The 22,263-nt window shown below is 31.7% G+C and overlaps 2 protein-coding genes across 10 annotated transcripts in view; both read right to left on the bottom strand.

Moving 5' to 3' along the window:
• PH4alphaEFB (prolyl 4-hydroxylase subunit alpha-1) overlaps positions 1–22,263 on the bottom strand; it is a 118,408-nt gene that overhangs the window by 3,090 nt on the left and 93,055 nt on the right. For 7 of the 9 annotated variants that reach the window (XM_074137568.1, XM_074137571.1, XM_074137574.1 and 4 more), the window contains 6 exons: positions 5,022–5,192; positions 4,638–4,805; positions 2,417–2,550; positions 1,982–2,118; positions 1,269–1,380; positions 470–694 (listed from right to left, as the gene is read on the bottom strand). In XM_074137568.1, the coding sequence (XP_073993669.1) occupies positions 470–694; positions 1,269–1,380; positions 1,982–2,118; positions 2,417–2,550; positions 4,638–4,805; positions 5,022–5,192 (947 nt within the window). Of the gene's footprint in view, positions 1–469; positions 695–1,268; positions 1,381–1,981; positions 2,119–2,416; positions 2,551–4,637; positions 4,806–5,021; positions 5,193–5,393; positions 5,531–5,914; positions 6,028–22,263 lie in introns of those variants that run through there. The other 2 variants (XM_074137576.1, XM_074137575.1) reach the window with 2 other exon arrangements.
• Positions 8,402–8,880, bottom strand: LOC141458970 (neuroparsin-A-like). The gene has a single exon (XM_074137621.1). It carries the CDS (start codon positions 8,843–8,845, stop codon positions 8,504–8,506), a length of 342 nt encoding a protein of 113 aa, XP_073993722.1. The 5' UTR covers positions 8,846–8,880; the 3' UTR covers positions 8,402–8,503.

Raw genomic sequence — 22,263 nt, 5'->3', positions numbered from 1 at the left:
TTCAAAAGAAAAGTACAGTTATCTGAAAGGTACATCACAGGAGAGCAATAATGCATTACTACTTAAAGTTAAATTCTACACTTTCTAAAAAGAAATTAAATTCTTTTACTTTTCTTGATGTACAAATTGTAAATCATTTAAAATTTTGTTGGTTTATACAAAAGAGCGTTTTCTTTTGTATAAAGAAAACTTAGCATTAGAGTAGCTCTTGATGTTACATAAGTAATAGAAGGTACACTTTATTAGATTAATTACGCCTCAGGTTTCTGAAATGTTTATTTATGGAGATCTATTGCTTACGACATAAACTATAACTCCACAAAAACAAAGCAAATACAATTTTGTTCACCCATAGGTTATCAAAACATAGAAAGTCGAAAACAATGACAGGTAAATTTACTTTTTTACATTGGTACCCTATTCAGCTCAATTACGAAGAAAAATAGTCATTTATAAAAATTTAACGTACCCTGGCAAAATCAAAATGTGGCTCATAATGTCCACCTATTCCATAATTGACAACTTGTAGTTCTTCAGATGTTGATGTCGTTAAACCGCTCATATCTTCAACCCTACGTGATACTCTTGCCACTATTTCTGATTCTGCGTCAGTAAGCCATGCTGATTTTGATATTCGATAATGTACAGTTTCTAGTTCACCAGTCTTATGATTTTGTACGGTAGCACGTTGTAACTGTAAACATAAAAATTACTAAGAAAAATGTAATATGGCGAAAATTCTTACATAAATAAGAGAATCAAGAAGTAATTTTGTCTTATTATATCAAAATAAGTCTCATAACATGTAAATTAACCCCCAGTGCTAGCTGAATTATTGTTAATATGGATATATAATAGAAGTAAGCGAGAGAATGTTTTATCTCGCCGGAAGGGAAGTAAAAATAATAGATTTATGTTTATTTAGCAATATCTAACTAAAACGTCTGATTTTCTATGCAGATATAGACGGTCAATTCTTATGAAATCAATATACTTTCTACTCGAAGAAATAAAACTAGTTGCTATAATTTGACTTATTAAAACTTACCTGCACATCAGAGAAAACAATATTTAAAGGCAAATGAAAGAAGATGTTTAGTGCTCATTTTAGTTTTAAAGATAATTTATTAAATACGTAACATTGTCGAGAATGAATAAGATTTTATTAATCACGCTTCAAATTCACCAATTAAATACTCAGAATATATATTACTCAGATAATACGATATGTTTATTATTTTATACTTGTATAATTCATATTTACTTACTCTAGGAAGGGCCAATTTTTTGATAACCTCAATTTCCGAATCATCCATAGCCTGGCGGTACAACAGAATTCTTGGTTTCGGATACGCTTCTTCTTCTTTCAAGGGAGCGATTCTAATCAATAAAAAAAATATATGACGTTCGACATTTTATTGATTCAAATTTAAAGGGTCTTAACACCTTTTCACTTTACATTTATATTTAACAAAACCACTATTTCATATTCTGTAGAGAGCGCTGAATCCCCTATTTTCCACATAAAGAAAAAACCTTTATAATGCTAGATTATTTCATCTTTTTATTTCATCAAGTTAGGCTTTTAATGCATGAGAAACAACAATGTTTAATACTAAAAGAACAAAAATACTTGTCAAATGAGTCATTCGGTTTTGTCCATTCTCCTCTTAAAATAATTATTTTATTTATTTAGCAGTTAATAACTGCTATTTCAATTCCCCTCTGAGATCAGTAGGATCCGCTCATATTATTTGGAATATTAGAAGTCTCTAATATTCCAAATAATATGACTAATAAATAATATAATAATAATAAACTCAGTACAGTTTATTAAAAGCATTGTATTACATCAGATGATACTTTTTATTGAGGAAAACAAACCTTATAAAAAACATAAAATTTTAATGTATTTCTAGTTTCACTAAGCACTTCTTGTTATGTACATCTTCTTATGAAATAAATTATTTTCCAATATTACCTTAAAAATGGGTTATTTTTGTGTACGTATCGGCATTTTAATTTTGACATTACACTAGCAGGTGGTGACATATCATTACGGCAGGTCATTTCATATTTTTCACGTTCTGATTTCTGAAGAGTATCATAATCACTTTTCTGAAAACAAAGAAAGAAATAAAAACCATTTATCAATTTGACACGACAAGAGTGATTATGATTACAAATTAAAGTGAAGATAAGATTTTTTTGTTATATTCTTTCCAAAAAAAAAAGATGAGCGTTGCAGCTCTCTTTTCAACAATCCAAATTTTAGAAGAGCTAACTTATTTCTGTCTGATGCTAAAATCACGTAACCGATAATTCCACTTGATTGCATAACTATATTAAATAAAATCTATTCCAATTATTACTGGAAAAATTAACTATTAGAAACTTGAAAATCTTTTTTACAAACCTGAACCATCTGTCCTTGAGGAATTCCTTTTTCCAATGCATTTATGTAGTATGCCCTATTGCCTAAGGCTCGTTTGTGATCTGGCACTAACTCAAGTAATTCATCGGTCATATCAAGTGCACTTTGTACATTACCTAACAAAACAAACAAAAAAAGACTATACAGGGTGTTCAGCATAAGACTACGGTAACTTCGGGAGGCGTTTCTGGGCATCATTTGCAACAAAAAATTCAATATAAACTATGGCTCGATTCGGCTCCGTTTTGTAGATATTTTTAATTTTATGTTTTTTCAAGGTGTTACTACTTTTTAGCAAAAAGTTGCCTATATTTCTCAAACTATTAAAGCTACAGCTATTTTAATAAGCTCATTAGAAAGAAGGTTAAATTTCCTTTTAAATAAGCTAATTTGTATTCCAAAATAATAATATTAAGTATTTTACTTTGTGGCCCAAACACAGGAAATAACAAGTTTCTAATTTTTTCCAAAAACTTTGACTTCATTTTTCTCAAAAACATTTTATATGAAAAAAACCGTGCACTATTCAGGAAAAACATCTACATACGATCACCTTTCGAACGGTATACAATAATTGGGGTTATGTTAAAAATTGACGCAGAAATCTGTGATTAATTGCAAAAAAGTAGGCCTCAAAACAGCGTCAGCATTATGAAAGTAATTCACCTACCATAAGAATATAACTGATCAGAATCATCAAATCCAGTTCGATTTTTTGCAAACGTGTAATTTAATAAGCGTTCGGAACACCCTATCAGGAAAACATCTAGAATATTCCCGCCTAGCTTCTCCACTATTCCAATCTACGAAACCGTAGATGTATAACATATCGCGATATTCAATATTCGAATACGTTGGCATAATGATAGCAAAATGACCAACTAAATATCTAATGAAAATGTAGACTTTAAAATCTTTTCTGCTTGTTGTATTTATTTGTTTTTATAAGCCGTATTAGGATAAAACATGTCAGTTTTTAACTTGGAGATTAGAGCGATAAGTAAGTTCTCGGTTTATTTATTAGCTCTTCACAACCTGTTAATTCCAAAAGTTTATTGAGTAGTTCAAGAAAATCTGTGATTTGTTCACATTATTTGGCATATTTCTTTAATTAACTAAAGAATATCACACAGTTTAACAATAAACTCTTTAAACGAAAATCCTTTTGAAATTGGTACCTAACACTCATTTAACATCATATTCACTTTTCTTTTTTTTATTTTATTTTATTATTTATAATGTCAATTTTATATTTTTGAAAATAGTTTGAAAAAATTAATTAATTATTAAATTACACGATTGCAAAAAATCGTACTGGATTTGATGATTCTGATCAGTTATATTCTTATGGTAGGTGAATTACTTTCATAATGCTGACGCTGTTTTGAGGCCTACTTTTTTACAATTAATTGCGGATTTCTGCATCAATTTTTAACATAACCCCAATTATTGTATACCGTTCGAAAGGTGATCGTATGTAGATGTTTTTCCTGAATAGTGCACGGTTTTTTTTCATATAAAATGTTTTTGAGAAAAATGAAGTTTTTGGAAAAAAATAGAAACTTGTTATTTCCTATGTTTGGGCCACAAAGTAAAAGACTTAATATTATTATTTTGGAATACAAATTAGCTTATTTAAAAGGAAATTTAACCTTCTTTCTAATGAGCTTATTAAAATAGCTGTAGCTCTAATAGTTTGAGAAATATAGGCAACTTTTTGCTAAAAAGTAGTAACACCTTGAAAAAACATAAAATTAAAAATATCTACAAAACGGAGCCGAATCGAGCCATAGTTTATATTGAATTTTTTGTTGCATATGAAAATCGACTTATAATTTACCGCATAGATACAAACTGCAATTGGGAAAAATATGTGGTGCCGTATAGGGTTCCAACTAAGTAGCTGCTTATTTCGAACTTTTAATGCTAAGAGCATTAGTAAATGATTAGAAACCACCCGTTTTCTGTAGCACGCCAGTTCTCCCAAACCTTAACCCCTCTGGATTGAATTTTGAAGATGTTTGAAGATCACAAATCAAGAAGAGGATTTATAAATAATCATTTGGCTAACAAATATTGACTTGGATTTATTGAAAACAAAATGAATATGGTGATTCAAATCAAGGTTCAGCGATAAGTTTACTTAAGATTACATCCAATTGGAAAAGAGTGACATAAAAGAAAAGTTACAATACAACAGTACCTTGCATGTACGTAGAATAAGCAAGATATTCTAAAATTTCCCATCGAGCTGTATCTGTTCTATTTGATTCTCGGTCATGTCTCGCTAGAGCTTCTGTCATCCACAACACAGTATGATAGAAATCTTGGTTGTAGTAGGACTGGCGCCCTAATTCGAAGCAATCATTTGCTGGAAGAAATAAAAGAGACTCAGTTGATAATGAAAGCTATGCACGTCTTCTTACTCACTAGCCAACTGCTAGTTTGAATTTCATTCAAACGAAGTGAAATTCCAAAATAAGGATTAATAACCAAATGCAGAAATAATATTATTAATTATTTTATAACTGAATTATAAAGTGTTAAAACTTGATCAACAGTAACTGAAAACTCACATAATTCTTACCTGACAATTGTGTAGTATATTGGACTCCCATTAGTTCACCTTTGGCTACAGACGCTGTATCCATATTGTATGTATCCTGCAGTCGGATCAAAGCAATAGCCGCGCCTGTTAAATCTTCATCTGTTGGTGTCTTCATAAATTTTTTAATTTCAGTCATATTGAAGATAGCATCTGTAACATTTTCAATCAAGGCTTAGCTTGAATTATTCACTCACAGTTCAAAATGATTTAAATTATTCTTGTTAAGAAACCATTTTTAGTTCATGATGAATTTTAAGCAAATTGAATTGATAACGAAGAAAATTAGTTAATATACAAGTTTTGTGACAAAAATAATGGATTTCCAGTCTTCAAAAGGATGTGATCTAGTACCTTTTTCAGAAATATTAGTTTCAACGCTCCAGTTAATTCCCCTGTAGGTGACATAACAATGCGGTAGTGTGTTAGTTACAATGCTTGAGGTGTAATTGATCATTTGTAAATGTTATTGAATTATACATGACTTTAACTCTAACCTTATGTTCTAAGTTGAGTTAACAGCGAATGTAACAAATAAGTAAGTTCCTCGGGTGGTAGTTCTGATTTTTTCCTGTTAACTGTACATTACCCTGTATCGAAATCTATAAATTGACATTGGACAATTCTTGAAACCCTTATTTTTTAAATAGTTTTTATATTAATCTAAAACTTATGGAATATGTTTTTAAATCTGTTTATTTTAATGTAAAGTGAACTTTGCTTTACTATATGTATCTGCTATAAATTTAACCCTGAAGTATTATTATAGTTAACCTATAAGCTTAACCAGATCTATTATAAACAGCAACAAGAAAAACTCAAAGCGGATGATCTACCATCTTACAAAATATAAACATTTTTCTACAAGTTCAAACCTTCAGCATGTAAAGAAGAAGTCACGAAATGGCTTATTTCTTTTGATAATTTCCAAAAATAAATACATAAGAGGTATACTTCACACATGTAATAATTTCTTTAAATACATAATTAGAAATATTTGTAGTAATATAGATGTTTTTTTTTTCCAACACTGTACACAACAAAGATCAAAAAACATGTTATTATTGGATTTTAAATCGCTTGGTAAACAAATAATAATATATTTAAAAATAGAAACAAAAAAATTATCATTATTTGTCACGCTGGCTGATGATAATATTGTTTGATAAACTGCTTGAATAAAACTCGTAATATTGATAATCACTTTCACTGACTGTTAGATGAAGGTATCGCATTGTGATAGTGCAGATTTTCGATTTTGCATTTTCAACGAAATATCCGTTTTGTGGAACCTGAGTGATTAAAAATAGTTTTTTAAAAATTGGGCAGTGCGTATTGTCAGCATATTTCAAAAATAGAAGTTCAAATTGTATATTTCTATTCGGTGCCATCAGGATCGCGACAATAAAGTTTTGAACATCTTCTAACGAAAAGTCCACTTAACAGAATAAATTTTGAGTTTTGTTTTTTCGAAAACTACTGCTACATTTTGTTTTGCAACTTCGTCAGCTCAAGGAGCACATACAAATTTCTACCTTCTACGTGAAATATTTTTCAAGGAAGATGCTTTTAAAAGTATATCTGGGGTTAAGTTTCTCTCCAAAGTAACACTTAAACATAAAATATTATCAGCAAAATATTAATAAGATGTGAAGAGAAAGGTTAAAAAAAGATAAAATCCTGTTGTTTTATTGATATGAGTATTAATACAAAAATGAGTGTATTTTACACAAACTGAATTACAAGATATATAAAGTATAACCAAAATAGAGTAAAGATTATAAATAGTAAATGAAGTGTTTTTAATCTCTTTTATTATGGAAGTTTCCACCTTAGTAACAATTGAAATCCATGTGCGCCAGCTGTGGCGGAGTGCTTAGTAATTATAGCTTTATAACTCATTCATCACAACTCAATGAATGTTACATGAAGGTCCTTGTGTGTATGTTCAGTTTCTCAGTTATTTAAATATTAAGTATATTAACTGTGAGAGTGACTCGTGACCTGTCATAAATATGGGGTACTATGTCTTTTAACTTCCTTCATTCTTGTTAATGTAAAAACTAAATACGAAAAAAGATACCAGTAAGAAAAGAGTATTTAAACAATCATTAAAAATTTCCCAAGTTATTAAATTGTATTAAAAAAAAAAAAATCGTAGATTATTCGCAGTATCAAAACTAAATTTACTAAAATTAAAATGAAATAACTACACAACTTTGCTATTTAAACTGTTCAATTTGATAAGTGGCTAATTTCAACTAATCCTCAGAAGGGCATTTTAAAAGTATTTATTCTGAGGAAAGTCGACTCATTAAATTATAGAGAGATGTATTGAACTTGAAGAAGAAGAGAGTAGAGTAGGTATTTCACTATGATCACTGATTATTTTGATTTTCTCACCAATAACAAGTTGAACAAGTGCTTGCAAAGTTATTTTTATAACCAATGATCAGGCATAAATATTAATAAATGCAGAATGTACCATACTTATGTACAACAAATTTCAACGAACTGCAAGGTCAACATAAAAAATCCGTTGCATATAGTGTTCCAAACATAAGTCAACAAAAAAGTATTCAATATTCCATGATGTTGTACGAAATTGACAGCTTATCAAGTCTTGTGAAATATCTAAATCGAAGAATTTATTAAGCTAAAATTCGCAAACTTCCCCTGCCGAACTAAAAAGGTGTCATTAGAACTATCATATCTTCTTAGGCAGATCTTTCTGGCCAACAGATGTAATGGTCATGATTGAGTACAGGTACATTTTTAACTGTTCGAGGATTTATTTGTTGACAAAATATAACTTAAAAACATGCATCTGTACTGCTAATATTTATTATTTCCCTTCGTTTCCAAAACTTTTTGTTACATTGGAAATGTATTGGACATGAATAAAATCCATGCATGTAACGCGCGCAGTGTTTTTTGAAGAAGTAAATAAATAAAAAGTAATTTTAGCTAATATTCTTAACAAGGTTGAATGAAAATTACAAATCTTGTTGCCCTATAAGGGCGAGAGATACCCTCCTTCCTTTCACTTCCAAATGATAAAGTTTTATCTTTCTTATATTATAAAAAGGACATTCTATGAGATCCAGCCGTCTCGTGTTGACACACCTTTTTATCTAAAAGGAATTTGATTTAATGTACACACTGTTAGACAGACAGTAGCCAAGATTATGATTAAATCTAGTTAAAACTAGAACTTCAATAACATTTGAAAAGAAAACCAATGAAGGACCAGGTGATCTGTTTTTATTACTAAAATGTAAAATGGGAATTTTCTAATCTCTGTGAACTTGTGAGAATAAGCAATACTATTAAAACATCAGAGTGATAATTAATAAAAACACTGTTAATAAATAAATTTATTTCAATTTTTGTCTATAATTTTGTTTTTTAATCTACATTTTGGGGAAAGATTTTATTTGTTACATTTACTTCGTGAAAGAATATTATTGGCACATAGGATTTGTAGTGTCACAATCTATACGTCCGTTCATAATTTGTTTAATTGAACATCCTCTGCATTTGCCGCACTTACATGACAGTCCTTCACCACATTTGCCCAGATGGAAGTCTCGACCGCCGCAACGTTCACCAGGTCCAGCAGCGCAAACCAATCTTCCACACGGATCGCGAACAATACCGTACGGACAATTTCCTGGATTCAAATTACATTCATCGCCGATACATGGTACACAGCCGTAGAATACTCCCGAGACTAACGCCACCATACAGAAAATGGTTAAAACAGCTAAAGCAGTAGTTGCTGTTTTGGACGATTGGGACGACATCTCGAGATTGTATGATAACAGCGGCTATGCTGACACTTGCTTATATATCCTTCATATTCTTGTATTCGTGGCTTTTCTTGTTGAAATTGTGAGGAAAAAAAAAAACAACTAATAATTACAGCTTAGAATGACCAGAAAAACAGAGTTAATGAAGAATAACAAAAAAAGAGATTGAATCTAAAAAAGATTGAATTAATAAAGCAATTAATTAAACTGTCAAAACGATTATCGAAATATCAGATAAATTAATAAGAAATTGGTTTCTAAACGGCCGCACTTAAATTGATTTTGAGTCAATGATAAACAACTTTTCACTCTCAAAGACTATTTATACTTTTTTCTTAAAAAATAAATTTATTAAAATACTAATCGCGGACTAATATAATTATCTTTATCACCAATAATCCAATAAAAAATACTAAAGAAATAAAATAAAACTATGGTAACCGAACGGATATTTAAGTTTCATCCGACTGACCGCTAAAACACTAGTGTTATATATATGTACAATAGTAGAAAGAAATGAGGACCCCAAAATTCCGCTCCAACAGATCTACCCCCACCCAAACTTATTTCCTGACAAGCACCACCAAGAAAACTATGCCGAATGATAATTTAAAATCTAATCAAAGATAACTTACATTTGCGGCATATAGCTTTTGTCATTAATAAAATACGCTTCCACAAAGTATTTTTTTGACTTGTTGTTGTTGTTGTGGAGCACAGAACTGTGGAGCACATTACCTATATCATCTTTTTCTTCTTATATTGGAATAAATCCTACAATGTTATTCTTTTAATCATTTAAAACCATTTTCGTAACCAATATATCCCTTCCAGTCATACAGCATGGTAAAATGTTATAAAACGATACATATATCTCCTTAACAAAAACTTACAGTTTAAAATGTTAAGTATAAGGGTTGATTAAACGCCAAAAGGTACACAAATCAGCAAGTACCCATCATTCCATTAATACTTCATTGATATCATTTAAGTAATTTTACTGCATTAGTTTTCATTCATATTTTTTAGAATTTATTAGATGTCACAGACCCTTATGCTGGCCATTTTCATCTACAAAATATTTGTTCAAGTAGCACTGTAGATTGACTATAATATCTAGTTATATATAATAATCAAACTATTAATTACAGGTTAGAAAAAAAAACGTTATAAAAAATTATGAGGCTAAAAAATTCGAACACTTTTTTTAAAAAATGCTTACACCAACTTACATCAATGATTTTGTTTATTTATTTTTATTTTTAAATAAAAATCGTCGGTTTAAGTTCATTCTTCGATTAAAATGATTGTTATTTTACGTAGTAGTCAAGCGTTAATAATAATAGGTAATTAATCTGGCTTTAGCGCAAATATAGTTTACTTCAATTACATTTTCAATCTAGGTATTCTTCCCACAATGTTGTACATATGTAATACAAAATAAATAAGATTTGCATATTTTTAGGACAGCTAATTATTCCAGTATTTTACTATAAGTAAAATTAGGGAGACTAAATTAAATTACAATTGAGAAATGAATTTGTTGTTGAATAATCTACTTGTTATTAACTGTGTGTTATTTGTGCTCACGAATATTTCGGTAAGACGAATTCTAGACTGAAATATTGTTTTAAATCAGTGATTCAATTTTAAACAGTAGCCGACTCTAACTTTTCTTTTTCTACTTTAACATGCATATATGTATACGTTTGTGACAACTTCAGAATAAAGGGCATATTAAAGATAAATCGGAAGAATAATTTGAAATATAGTTAAAATAAAGTACCTATTTAATAACGAACGTATATTATACATTTTATCATCATTATAACAAAAAAATATTATGAATGAACTGGCCAGCATAAGGGTCTGTGACATCTAATAAATTCTAAAAAATATGAATGAAAACTAATGCAGTAAAATTACTTAAATGATATCAATGAAGTATTAATGAAATGATGGGTACTTGCTGATTTGTGTACCTTTTGGCGTTCAATCAACTCTTATACTTAACATTTTAAACTGCAAGTTTTTGTTAAGGAGATTTTTGTACCTTTTGGATAGATTTTCCTTTTTGTCTATTTTACAATGTTACATATCTGCTTTGCAGATTTATTTTAAATTTGGAATAAGCAACTCTATCATTATAACCTAATAAGGTATTAAGTCGGAACACTGGAGAGATCTTTTTAAAGAATGATTATAGTTGCGGTGCCCAAATTATCCTCAATAACAATTTTTTTTTGAGAAAGCGTTTTGAATAAAATAGGAAGGTATTTGAACGTAAGTAACAAAATTAAACTGCGATTTCAGTACTTCCTTTTAAGAGGAGTAAGAAAAATAAACTGCAATTACAGTACTGCTCCCTAAAAGGCAAAGAGGCAAAGATTTTGAATCGAACGACAATTTATTGATGAAAATCGGTTCACTCATTGATAATATTAACAATTGCAATACTTTCTCATAGTAGTTGTAAGAGCACGATGGCACTTCAAGCCACGTAGAGGAGCTTTAACCACTTCTTCGTGCTAAATTTTATCAAAATCGGACTAAGCGTTTTAGAAATATTGGTAATAATAGTTTTAGAAAGGGCCTTACTGGGGGGGGGACTCCCCTCCTTATGAGGCATAGCGTCGAGACTTTAAAAGTGCAAATCTGAATTCGATTCGAATGACACTTCATTCATGAAAATCGGTCATGAAAGTCGATAATTTAAAACGATTGATGTGCTTCCCCTTAAAAAGTGTAAGAGCTGAACGTCGCTCTGATGTTACGTAGGGGAGCCATAACCCTATCACCCTACCAAATTTTATCAAAATCGGGCCAAGATTTACAGAGTAATTAGTAATAATAATTTTAGAGAGGGCCTTACATAAAAGGGGCTAACTCCTCTCCCATTCGATGTACAGGATCGAGACCTCCAAAAGGCACATCTACATAAAATTCCGAATCGAATGACACCTCATTCATGAAAATCGATTCACGCGTTTAGGCGCTACGCAGTTTACAAAAAAGGTAACAACAAGAAGAAGAAGAAGAAGAAGAACAATTTCTGAAAATGCCGTTTTTGCTCATTTTCGGCAACTTTTTTCTCGAAACCTATTAGATCTAGGTTGTTGCAAAAAAATTACCGTTATAAAGGAGGATTTGCCCTTTATTTTAGAGAAAATTTGAGAATTTTATCTTTTATAGAAAAAGAGAAAAAAATTGTCAAAGTTGGGTGTTTTTCAACGTTACGCTTTTTCGTGCAGTTTTTGACGATCAACCCTTATACAACTGTCCTACCGGACAGTTTAATTTTTCATACTTATATATTATATACATAGTATATGTAATGAGTGTGTAAAAATGTGCCAAATCATGGATTATAAAATGTTTAATTTTATTAAGGAGTTTAAAGAAATTTCACGGTAGATGTGGATAACCAGAAGTTATTTTACAGATCCAGATGGACTGTTATGAATAAGTGAGGAAAACGACACAGAAAATAAATATACATTTTCAATAAGATAAAGTTCGAAAAAGAAATAATTTTTTGAACAAATATTGTTAATTTTATATGGCAGATTTTATTCGTTTTATATTAATTGTAAATTACTCCATCTTTAACCTTTTATCTAATCACCTTAGACTATCAGGCAAGACATTTTTTTCTTGATGATTGGTCTTAGAAGACTTGCAGTATGAGAAACGTATGCAAGTTATTTTAATCGCAATTCCGTTTGAATGATTTTTGTAATCTATAATTATCTACCATGATTGCATATTATAAAAAAAATTATAGTTGGCTTGAAGGAAACCAATAAATTCAACAGTTACATATACAGGGTGTTCATTTTAAGAAGGGCTCAAATGCATTTCATGCTTAAACGGTTAATCTGAGCAAAAAATGGTAGAGGTAAATTTTGTTGCCCGTCACCTCTAGTTTCGGAATATGTGACTTGATATTAGTTTCCTGCCCGCATACGCGGCTGACGCGCGACTAAAAATGAGGGTTCGCAGTTGACCCCCATTTTCATATACACAGTTTTAAAGAGTATAAAAAGTCATGAAAGAAACCGGAAACCGCTATTCGATATCTTCAAAATTAAAGGAGCTAGGACATTTCAAAATCTGGTATTTATTAATCATATTTCAATTTTTTAACTTGTTATCAAAGAGAAAGAAGAGCACGCGATAGGTCATTTTTATGTATTTTTTCATCCCCTTTCTATTAAAAATATTGCCATGGCAGTAAAGTTAAGTATTTTTCTTAATATCGGGAAATAAGTAGTTTTCCGAGTGATTTTTTTTCCAAGAAAAATCAAATGTTAAGAGCTTTAGAAGTTCTCAAGCATACACAAAATGGCTAAAAATTAATTTTACATCTGTTACAAACAAGAAGGTTTAATAATTATTTGGCAATTTAGGGAGAGTTGCGTTTAATTACCAAAACATTGGAAACCTCCTGTCACATATTTAAGTGATCAATATCTTTCATTTAAAGGATCAAACTTATTTCTTAATTTATCAAATAATACACTTTACGTTTACGTATCTTGTGTGTAACTCCCCTAGCTCCCTCCTCTGGCTCGCAAGCCAGGTTAGCCAGGAGGTTATCAACTGCTCTCTGTATCTGAGGAGGCACCTTTGAAGGCACAGTACATGCTTCACAAGCTGCGTAAAGTGCATTTATACTCTTTAAAACTGTGTATATGAAAATGGGGGTCAACTGCGAACCCTCATTTTTGGTAGCGCGTCAGCCGCGAATGCGGTCAAGAATCTAAAATCAAGTCCCATATTCTGAAACTAGAGGTGACGGGCAACAAATTTATCCTTAACCATTTTTTGCTCAGATCAACCGCCGTCTTAAAATGAACTCCCTGTATATGGTGCAATACAAAAATTGTTCAAAACTAATATTTATATGCAGCAGAGCTAACCATTACACTTTTGGGAGTTTAGGATACAGTCCAGTAACTCAAATTTACTGAAACAACTTATTGGTCTCCATTGCATAGAAAACAAAAAAGTCGAAAAAGAAGATTTTGATGTCCACTTGTGGATTACAACCCTCAGCGAGTTAAACGTATCGAATTATTAATTCATATCTAATTTCTCGCTTTTAGCCGCCGCTTAGTCTGCCTGAACTGGTATGAAAATAGCCTTAGAAGATAAGGGCATCCGACTGACTGTTGAGACTATGCAATAGTTGTAAGATAATATTTTAGTACTTATGAATGCGTTAAATTCTACATTATTTTTAAGTTAATTTATGAAAGAAAACAATTTGGGTTATCACTTGTAATTTTTACAAATGACTCTGAAATAATCATTTTAATTTAAAAGATAATTTTTTGTTTTTTTTTAAATTTAATATTTGATATCACTTCGCTACTATTATAAAATATTTCTCTTTCTAATTATAACAATGTCATAATATTTACAAATATCGGCTGAGACGACACTTGATCTTAAAACTATTCACTTTCTGAAGGATATAATTCTTATCTGAAGAATTTTATTTACCAAGGGTTAAAAAAAAACTAGACCCAAGCGCAGGGTCTATTATCCACGCATGTATGTCTGCATCGAGTGTATATGCAAAGGAAATTCAAACGTGGTGTTCTCCAGGAAAATTAATGTTTTGGAAAGCCCTCAGGAAACTGCTTTGTGAAGATTTTCTTTAAAAATGCCTCTTCAGTACAACGTATTTAACGTTCCCTGCATAATATCAAATAGCATTCCCTGGAATTTCTAAGTGAGGAAAGTCCGTAAACCAAAAGTTCTTTTTAAAAAAGTTTGCTTTTATTAAAATTTACTCCCTAAGGTTACACTGCAATAGTGAATTCACAGACAATTTTTTTCTCAGTATTTAATAATTAATTCAAATCACTTTAATCGTTTTGTGCTAATTTTGAGTTTAAAACATTTATTTATGGACATACGGAGCAGAAGTGTGGGGCTCAACCAAACCCTCTAACTCCAAACGCCTACAGACATTACAATCCAAAATCCTAAGGAAAATCCTGAATGCTCCTTATTACATTTCTAACCTTACCATACACACTGACCTACACATCCCTTTTGTCACTAACCTAATAAAGTCTCGCTACCGTAACTTTCACAGCCTCCTAGCTCTCCATCCTAATCCTCTTGTCCAACAACTCTCCTCTCCTCACCTTCCCGACAATCCTCCTCGTCGCTTGAAGCGAAAATGGCCTAGAGATCTGTTGTGACTAAATCATTGCGAAAGAGTTTCACCAGTGGGTGATTGCTCTAATCATGTCATAACAAGTGAACTGAACCAGTAAGATCATGTTTACTTGATGCAACAATTGTTGCAGTTGTAAATACACAAATAAAGTGAAAAAAAAAAAAAAAACATTTATTATCTACATATATTTCTGAGACTGTATGAATCTGCGATTGAGTGCGGGCGGACCAAAGTTGAAACTTGGTTGTGAGTGATATTGTCAGTGCGCTGTGGATTTTGTGTTTGTGTAAGGTTATTTTCCAAGCATAATACATTGCCATTCTCCTCCATAAATCTTAAGAAGTTTCATTGGAGCGAAATGGGCCCCTGGATAATACCAGCGTAAATTCAGATAAGTCATCTTTTAGTAATTCTACCATTAACCCAAATGTTTCTAACACTAATCAATCAATCAATTATAATAATGCTAACTTACTTACTAACACGATGGAATTGGTAAGTACTAATACTTAGGAAAAGGATAATAATACAAACCAAAGTACTCTAAAGGCAAATAAACGCCCTAATGAGGAAAATATTTCATACAGTAAGTCTAAAGTTCATGTACAAGAGGCTAACTCAGGTAGCTTAAAATATAAAACTGAATACATTAAAAAGGCACTACAAAATGGATATAAAGTAGGCGATAAAGGTACCTATATTGTGAATTTAGAGGGCAATAAGGGTAATCTGGGCAAGGTCCATCATATGGCAATAGGAAAGTGGCTACTAAAGACATCTATGACGTATAAAGATGATATATTGAACATCGCAGTTGCAGGTAAAAACCGGATGAAAATAGTAACTAATAGTCCCAAGCAGCCAACGAATTACTTAAGCTGGATATCCTTAAAGAAAGGGAAATTTCAGCTTATATTCCTAATTTTAGAATTCATAGTACAGGGGTTATTAGAGATGTTGATACAGACTTAGAAGAAGAAGAAATATTATCGAAATTAGTAGCACCGGTTAAACCCATCATCAATATTAGACGCCTTACTCGTAAAACTCTAAATGGGGGTAAGGAAATAATTTAAAAAAATCCAGTCTGCATTGTTACTTTCGACAGCCAGTCCCTTTCGCATTATATGGGGGTAAGATGTCATGCGAAAGCATACATCCCCCTTTAAGACAATGTAGGAACTGTCTCAGATTCCGTCACTCGGAGGATCATTGTCGTGCCAAAATGAGATGTGAACACTGCATAGATAACCATAAAATAAGTTGATTTTCATTAAACATGAAATTAGATTAAATTAGTACATTAGTAATCCTCACATTATTAGTTGAGGGCCCTGTTCTGTATACATTGCAGCCAACAGAGGCTTGCACCGATCTATTATAGTTCTGGTAAGAGAGATTTCGCCTCTTTACAATGCCCAAGGTTTCCCCACAAGTCATTTTTAGAATCATCAACTTTAATTCCAAGTGCCAAGGGTCTCAAATTGTTAACAAGCAATTGCATCGCAATAGGATACGTTCAAACCGACAGGTGTGCTCTCTACAATCCAAACTTCATGCCCAGTCACGATAAAAACTACTATAAATAATGAAATTCACAGACAGATTGCTTGTTTTGCCCTAAATTGAATATTAATTATTTTTGGAGAGACAATACTAGTAAGCATATCAACATAAAAAAATTAGAAAATATTATTTTCAATAAACTTTAGTAACTGTTTCGAAAAGAGTCATAAAGGTCAATCTGAACCATATTCGGTAATTTAAGCCGTGTTTTTAACTCATCCATCAAATTATTATCAATTTATTAAATAATAACCCACTTACGGGTAGATATTTTTTTTCTATTTTGGTTCAAGTAATCTATAGTAATCGTTAATTAAACAATATCTAATAAAAGTCCAATAGGACCGCAATAATAGTCCAGAGAAATTTTCTATTATGAATAATAAAAGATTGACATGTTAATCAGTAGATTAAAAATAGACTCCAGATTAGAGATGAAAAAAGTTCATTGTACAGAAGACTCCAGAATGTGGGTGGATTATGATTTCTTCTTCTTTTTTTGTTTTGTATTTTGTTATCGTTTAAACCCTAGGAGGGACAGGGCTAGCATTATAAAAGCACCAGAAGACCAGTAGATGGTATCAATTTGCCAGCAGCAGGAAGATGACAACATCGCTGGTAGCAGTCCTCATGGCCACAGTCTTGTTCGAGCTGGCACATTCTTGTACACCATGTTTCGGTGAAAACTGTAACGACAATTTTCCAAGATATTGTGTATACGGTAATTACACAAACAGCTGCGGCCGTCTGGAATGTAAAAAAGGACCCGGTGAAAGGTGTGGAGGCTACTGGGTGATGGAACGTCAACGAAGTTGCGCTAATGGCACAATGTGCAAGTGTGGCCGATGTGCAGGGTGTACTACTGAGTGGCCAGTAAAATGTTGGGAAAATGCAAATCCTCTTTGCAAATAAATACCATCCGAGCGTATATCTTCACTTTTTGAGACTTTAAAGTTTTAAAGAAATATTGAAATAAATATATTTTTTACTGGCAATTCCTTCATACTTACTTATTACATCCCTTTTGGTCTAAAATAAAGTTTTACAAAAAATCTAATCTTTAAACAAGTCTCCTTTTCCTCTCTTTATGTTAGATTTAGTAGAAATCACGCAACAACTTCAAGGTAATGGTAATCTTTTCTTGATTAATATAAAAGTCCATAAGTTTGAACCGAAAAACGTTAAACTTTATTAAAATAAAATACTTAAGTAAAATTATAAAGTACTTAATAAAATTAATAGAAAATTAAGTACTCATCAATTTCCAACTACATAGTCTTTGTCTTAAGACATTGTACCAATGTCCCGGCGAGGAAGCTAAAAAGTAAGCTCCTATCTGATAAATAAAGAAATAAAAATTACGTTATTTCCAAATTGTTGACATTTTCTTTGTAGCCACGAGTTCTAAATAGCGAAAATTGCGCCGAAAACAACTCGCGAAACAAATGGCAGGGCAAAAAAAAATTCTATCCTGGTGGTCTAGGTCTTAAAAGTATGAACTCTGTTTCTCATAAAAATGAACTCTCAAAAGCAATTATCAAAACTTTAAAAAAAAACTGCAAGTACATTGCATTCGCTACATTCTAAACCTGATAACAGAAAAAAATGCAAGATAATCGAACAAAGGATGCTCCCTAACCTAAAGGTTAAACTTCACCTATATGAACAATCTGAAGAGGTCGGACAGAAATAGATCATACAAAAACATTTGGCAATTAGATAAAATCGTTTTTTTTTCACCAAATTATATCAACACCTACTCTGATGAACCAGAGTTTAAAATTGCAAAAGTAATAAGTCAATCCGTGCTGACCATGAGTCTTCAATCTTCACAATCAGAACAAAATCTAAACATATTTATTTACATTATCATACAGTAAACTATAATATAACTGTTTTGTGTGATTTTATTCACCATAGCAAGCCTGTTTTTCTCATTTATGAGCTATTTTGGATTCATTAGAGACTAATTCAACTAGTTTAGTGTAGTTTTGATTTCCACCTGAAATGCTTCTGTCACACATTATTCTAGCTCACTTGTTTACTACTGCTGCAATGAGAAGCTATTTACTTATTTTCATTTTTTTAGATCCCACAATAAAAATCAATGTTAAAGAATAAATAACAATAAATGAGATGAACACATTAGGGTAGCAGTGCTGGATAATATCTTAGATTTTAACAATCGTAAAGTTAAAGACAATAAATAAGATATATTAACTATTTTGGCTTTTCAGGATCTTCCTGTTCCGTTCGCTGGTATTGCATTTAATGCGATCCTCATTCAAGCAATTCTTGTTTCGAGGTAAAGTTTTGAAATACAAATTTTTCTTTGACTAATATAATGATAAAGCAACAGATTTAAAGTGAATAAATTGAATTCGAATTTCAATTACAAAATAAAGTTATCTTCAGAGGATTCACAACACTAAGCTTTGTTTTCATGGTGCTCTTTTTGCTGCATTTTTGTGTGAAGCGTCTAGACGTAACGTGCGGCATGCATCAAATGAAACGCAAGAAGGGAGTGAGCTAAGACAGAGCATGTGAAATGCGCATGAGTGGACAGAGAAAAGCATTAGAATTCATCCTCCCGAGGCCTAGAAATTGTGTTCTTTTGTCACCGATCATCATCAACTATCTATGAAGAGAAACCTTAAAGCACAGTTGCAGCAATCAAATCTTAAATTGATTATATCACAGCGAAACTATGATATGGTATCTTCGAGCGCTTCTCATTTTCCATTTGTGAGATGTATGCTTCTTTTGATAAATAGTTTTACTTTTTCAAATGCTAATTTTCAATTTATTTAAAAATTACACCAATTTTATGCGTAAAAAAAAATAGCTATTGCCTTATTTCATTGTTTTTTATTCTAAAATTAAATTAACATGCTGTATCATAACCTACTTTTGTAAGAGTGAGTGGACAGAGAAAAGCATTAGAATTCATCCTCCCTAGAAATTGTGTTCTATTGTCACCGAGCATCATCAACTATCTATGAATAGAAACCTTAAAGGCCAGTTTCAGCAATTAAATCCTTACATTCACTTTGTTTACATTCCTCTTTAGACGATGTACAATAAATAATGGGCGTAGTTTGTGCTCAGTGCGAATTCAATGAGTTGATAATTCAACACAGATAATTTAATGATAATTTTCTACATCTTATTCAACACCATTCCCTTAATTTGTAAATGAGTACATTATACCTTGATGTCACAACAGATTCCTCTTTCTCTTTTAAACGGTCACCTGCTGGGAAAAGTGAAAGGGAAAGCATCTATTACTAAGTGGCAATTAACAGAATCTGGAGCAGGATTTGCTTCTTCTTTCAATCAAAGGTAAGCTTTCCGGCTCTATCTTGATCTACTCTTATCAATCTAAAAACTGTAGTTGGTGATATAAGATCTCTGTTTTACAAGTATGGTTTAAGTTCAACCTGTCTGTAGAAGTTGTTTCATCTTATGAGAGGCGTTTTTCTCTTAATTGGAAATTTCGTTTGAAAATTAGCCTATCCTTTCAGGGGCAAGGTCAGCAACTACCCGCTTTTGCTTCTTAGGAGCTCAGCCACGAAACCTTGCTATTCATTTTACTATTCCAGTTACTAACAACCCACTTCGGATCTCCAGGGACATTGTTTATATTGAATTATATCTAAATTTTATACCCTGGATAAACGCTGAAATAGAACTATATTCCATGAGAAACTTATACAGAACATAAGAGGAGATCTTAAGACTTTAAAATAATTTCTTCATTTTATAAATAAAACAATATAAGTAAATTTAATGATATGTGCGCTCGCTCATTAATTGACAAAATGTAGCAAAAAAAAAATTTTAATTCTCAAATCGAAGAAACCAAACACTAAATGACAGAAATCTCGACAAGCAAAACACACACAAAAAAAATGTTTCCAATGCAGTTACTAAATTTTGGCAAATTACTTTTTCTTGAAAAAGCATTCCGACATAAATTAAGAACACTGAATCCTTTTACATTCCAAATACTTTAACTGTGAAAGCATTCCGACATAAATTAAGAACAGCTCTGAATCCTTTTGCATTCCAAATCCTTTAACTTCTCCTTGGGAAAGCATTTTAACAAAAATTAAGTACAATATTGAATCCTACAAAATTCCAAAACACGAGTGGGAGGTCTGATACCTACGAGCTATCAGGGGAATTTTTGTTATTGCAATATTCTGTCCAGATAAATGGTGACCTTAATTTTTAGACCTTTAGCTAAAAATAATTTTACTGCCAACTCAGATTGGACCAGCCCTATCTATGTGAAAGAATAATTTGCAAGTTAATTAAAGTTATTCAAAATATTAAAGTTATATTTCTAAAAAATATGTTAAGTGCCACTTAATGGAAAAAACATGTCATTTTTTTGAAAACGACCCCAACGATTTCTGCATCCGAGGTATATGTTGATCTCTATAACTTCAATTTTCCCGAAATATTCTATCAAAGATATTCTTAGGTAGTAGAGTCCCATTTTTTAAAAAATGTTTTCTTGTGTACGTTAATGGGGATTAAATTTAAATTAAATTAAATTTTGTTAAAAAGTTAGAAAGAAATCTTTTAAATTGAAGCACCACTTTACTCAAAAGATTTACTTTTTAAACTTCGTATATATATATATATATTACATACACATAGATTTATAAACTTATTCCTTTTAATTGTTCTAGAAAAATTCGTGTTAAGGCAATTCTCGGAAAGAGGTTGAAATAAGCTTTCTAGGAAGGTTACATTTCTGTGCAATGGACGGTTACAAACTGTTTGATGTTTTTATGATTAGGATAAAATTAGAAATGGATATCATTATTTAATGCCTACTCTCCAATCTCCACAAATCGTTTACCTAAATATTCTGAAGAAAATTCCAATGCTGGATAACTATCCAAGTTCTTCAGTGAAGCATTTGTATGGCGGGGAGGTTAGGGATAAATAAACTTTCACAGGTGAACTTATAACATTTCCCTACTTTTCTCAATTGGCTCTCCCCTTAAGTAGAGAACCTGGCTCACTATGGAAGTTTTTACTAAGTAGGGGACGTCGGACGTTTTTCAAAGTTGGATCCACAAATTCTAGTGTAGGTAAGGATTCTAGAGTAAGTAAGCAACTAACCTAACCTTGCTAACCTCTTAAGATTGGTTAGGGAAATCTCGACATACAAAGTTACATCTCGATCATGATGTGGTTTCGAACTTCTAGGCCTTTTAACGAAGTCCCATGAACTGAGGAGTGCCAGCAGATTTGAATTACCAACTTTCCAATGCCTATTCCCCACCTTACTCAAGAGAGGGTACCACGGATCTACATTGGTTCTCTCGGGAACGTGACACCCCTGAAAGCCCACGTTAGTCAGGAAAAGCAACTTGCACCTTCAGTCTGGAGACTTGAGGTTTGTTACACCTCTGTGCCATTCGTCTTTCGGCAGGGATCATTGAGACCTTGGATGGGGTTAAGTTGAGTCTCTGCAGGTCCTAGTAAGTTTGGTAGTGTTAAATAAGATTATTATTCAGTACGAGAGTGCTATTCCGCTGGAATAGCCGCAGGGACGCCAAGATGCCTGAAGAAGTTATTCTATTTCTAAGGGGAATTTTTTTCACTTAAAATGAGAAAAAGTGAGTGAGTA

The sequence above is a fragment of the Rhodnius prolixus genome, unplaced genomic scaffold (genome assembly GCF_049639745.1).
Source record: "Rhodnius prolixus isolate KJV_2025 unplaced genomic scaffold, Rpr scaffold_5, whole genome shotgun sequence".
Taxonomy (NCBI): domain Eukaryota; kingdom Metazoa; phylum Arthropoda; class Insecta; order Hemiptera; family Reduviidae; genus Rhodnius; species Rhodnius prolixus.
The sequence above is the reverse complement of the archived record's forward strand: the minus strand, read 5'-3'. Positions and strand labels throughout refer to the sequence as shown.

Excerpts from the sequence above, each read along its gene's own strand:
- LOC141458970 (XM_074137621.1), bottom strand. The coding sequence starts at position 8,845 with ATGTCGTCCCAATCGTCCAAAACAGCAACTACTGCTTTAGCTGTTTTA.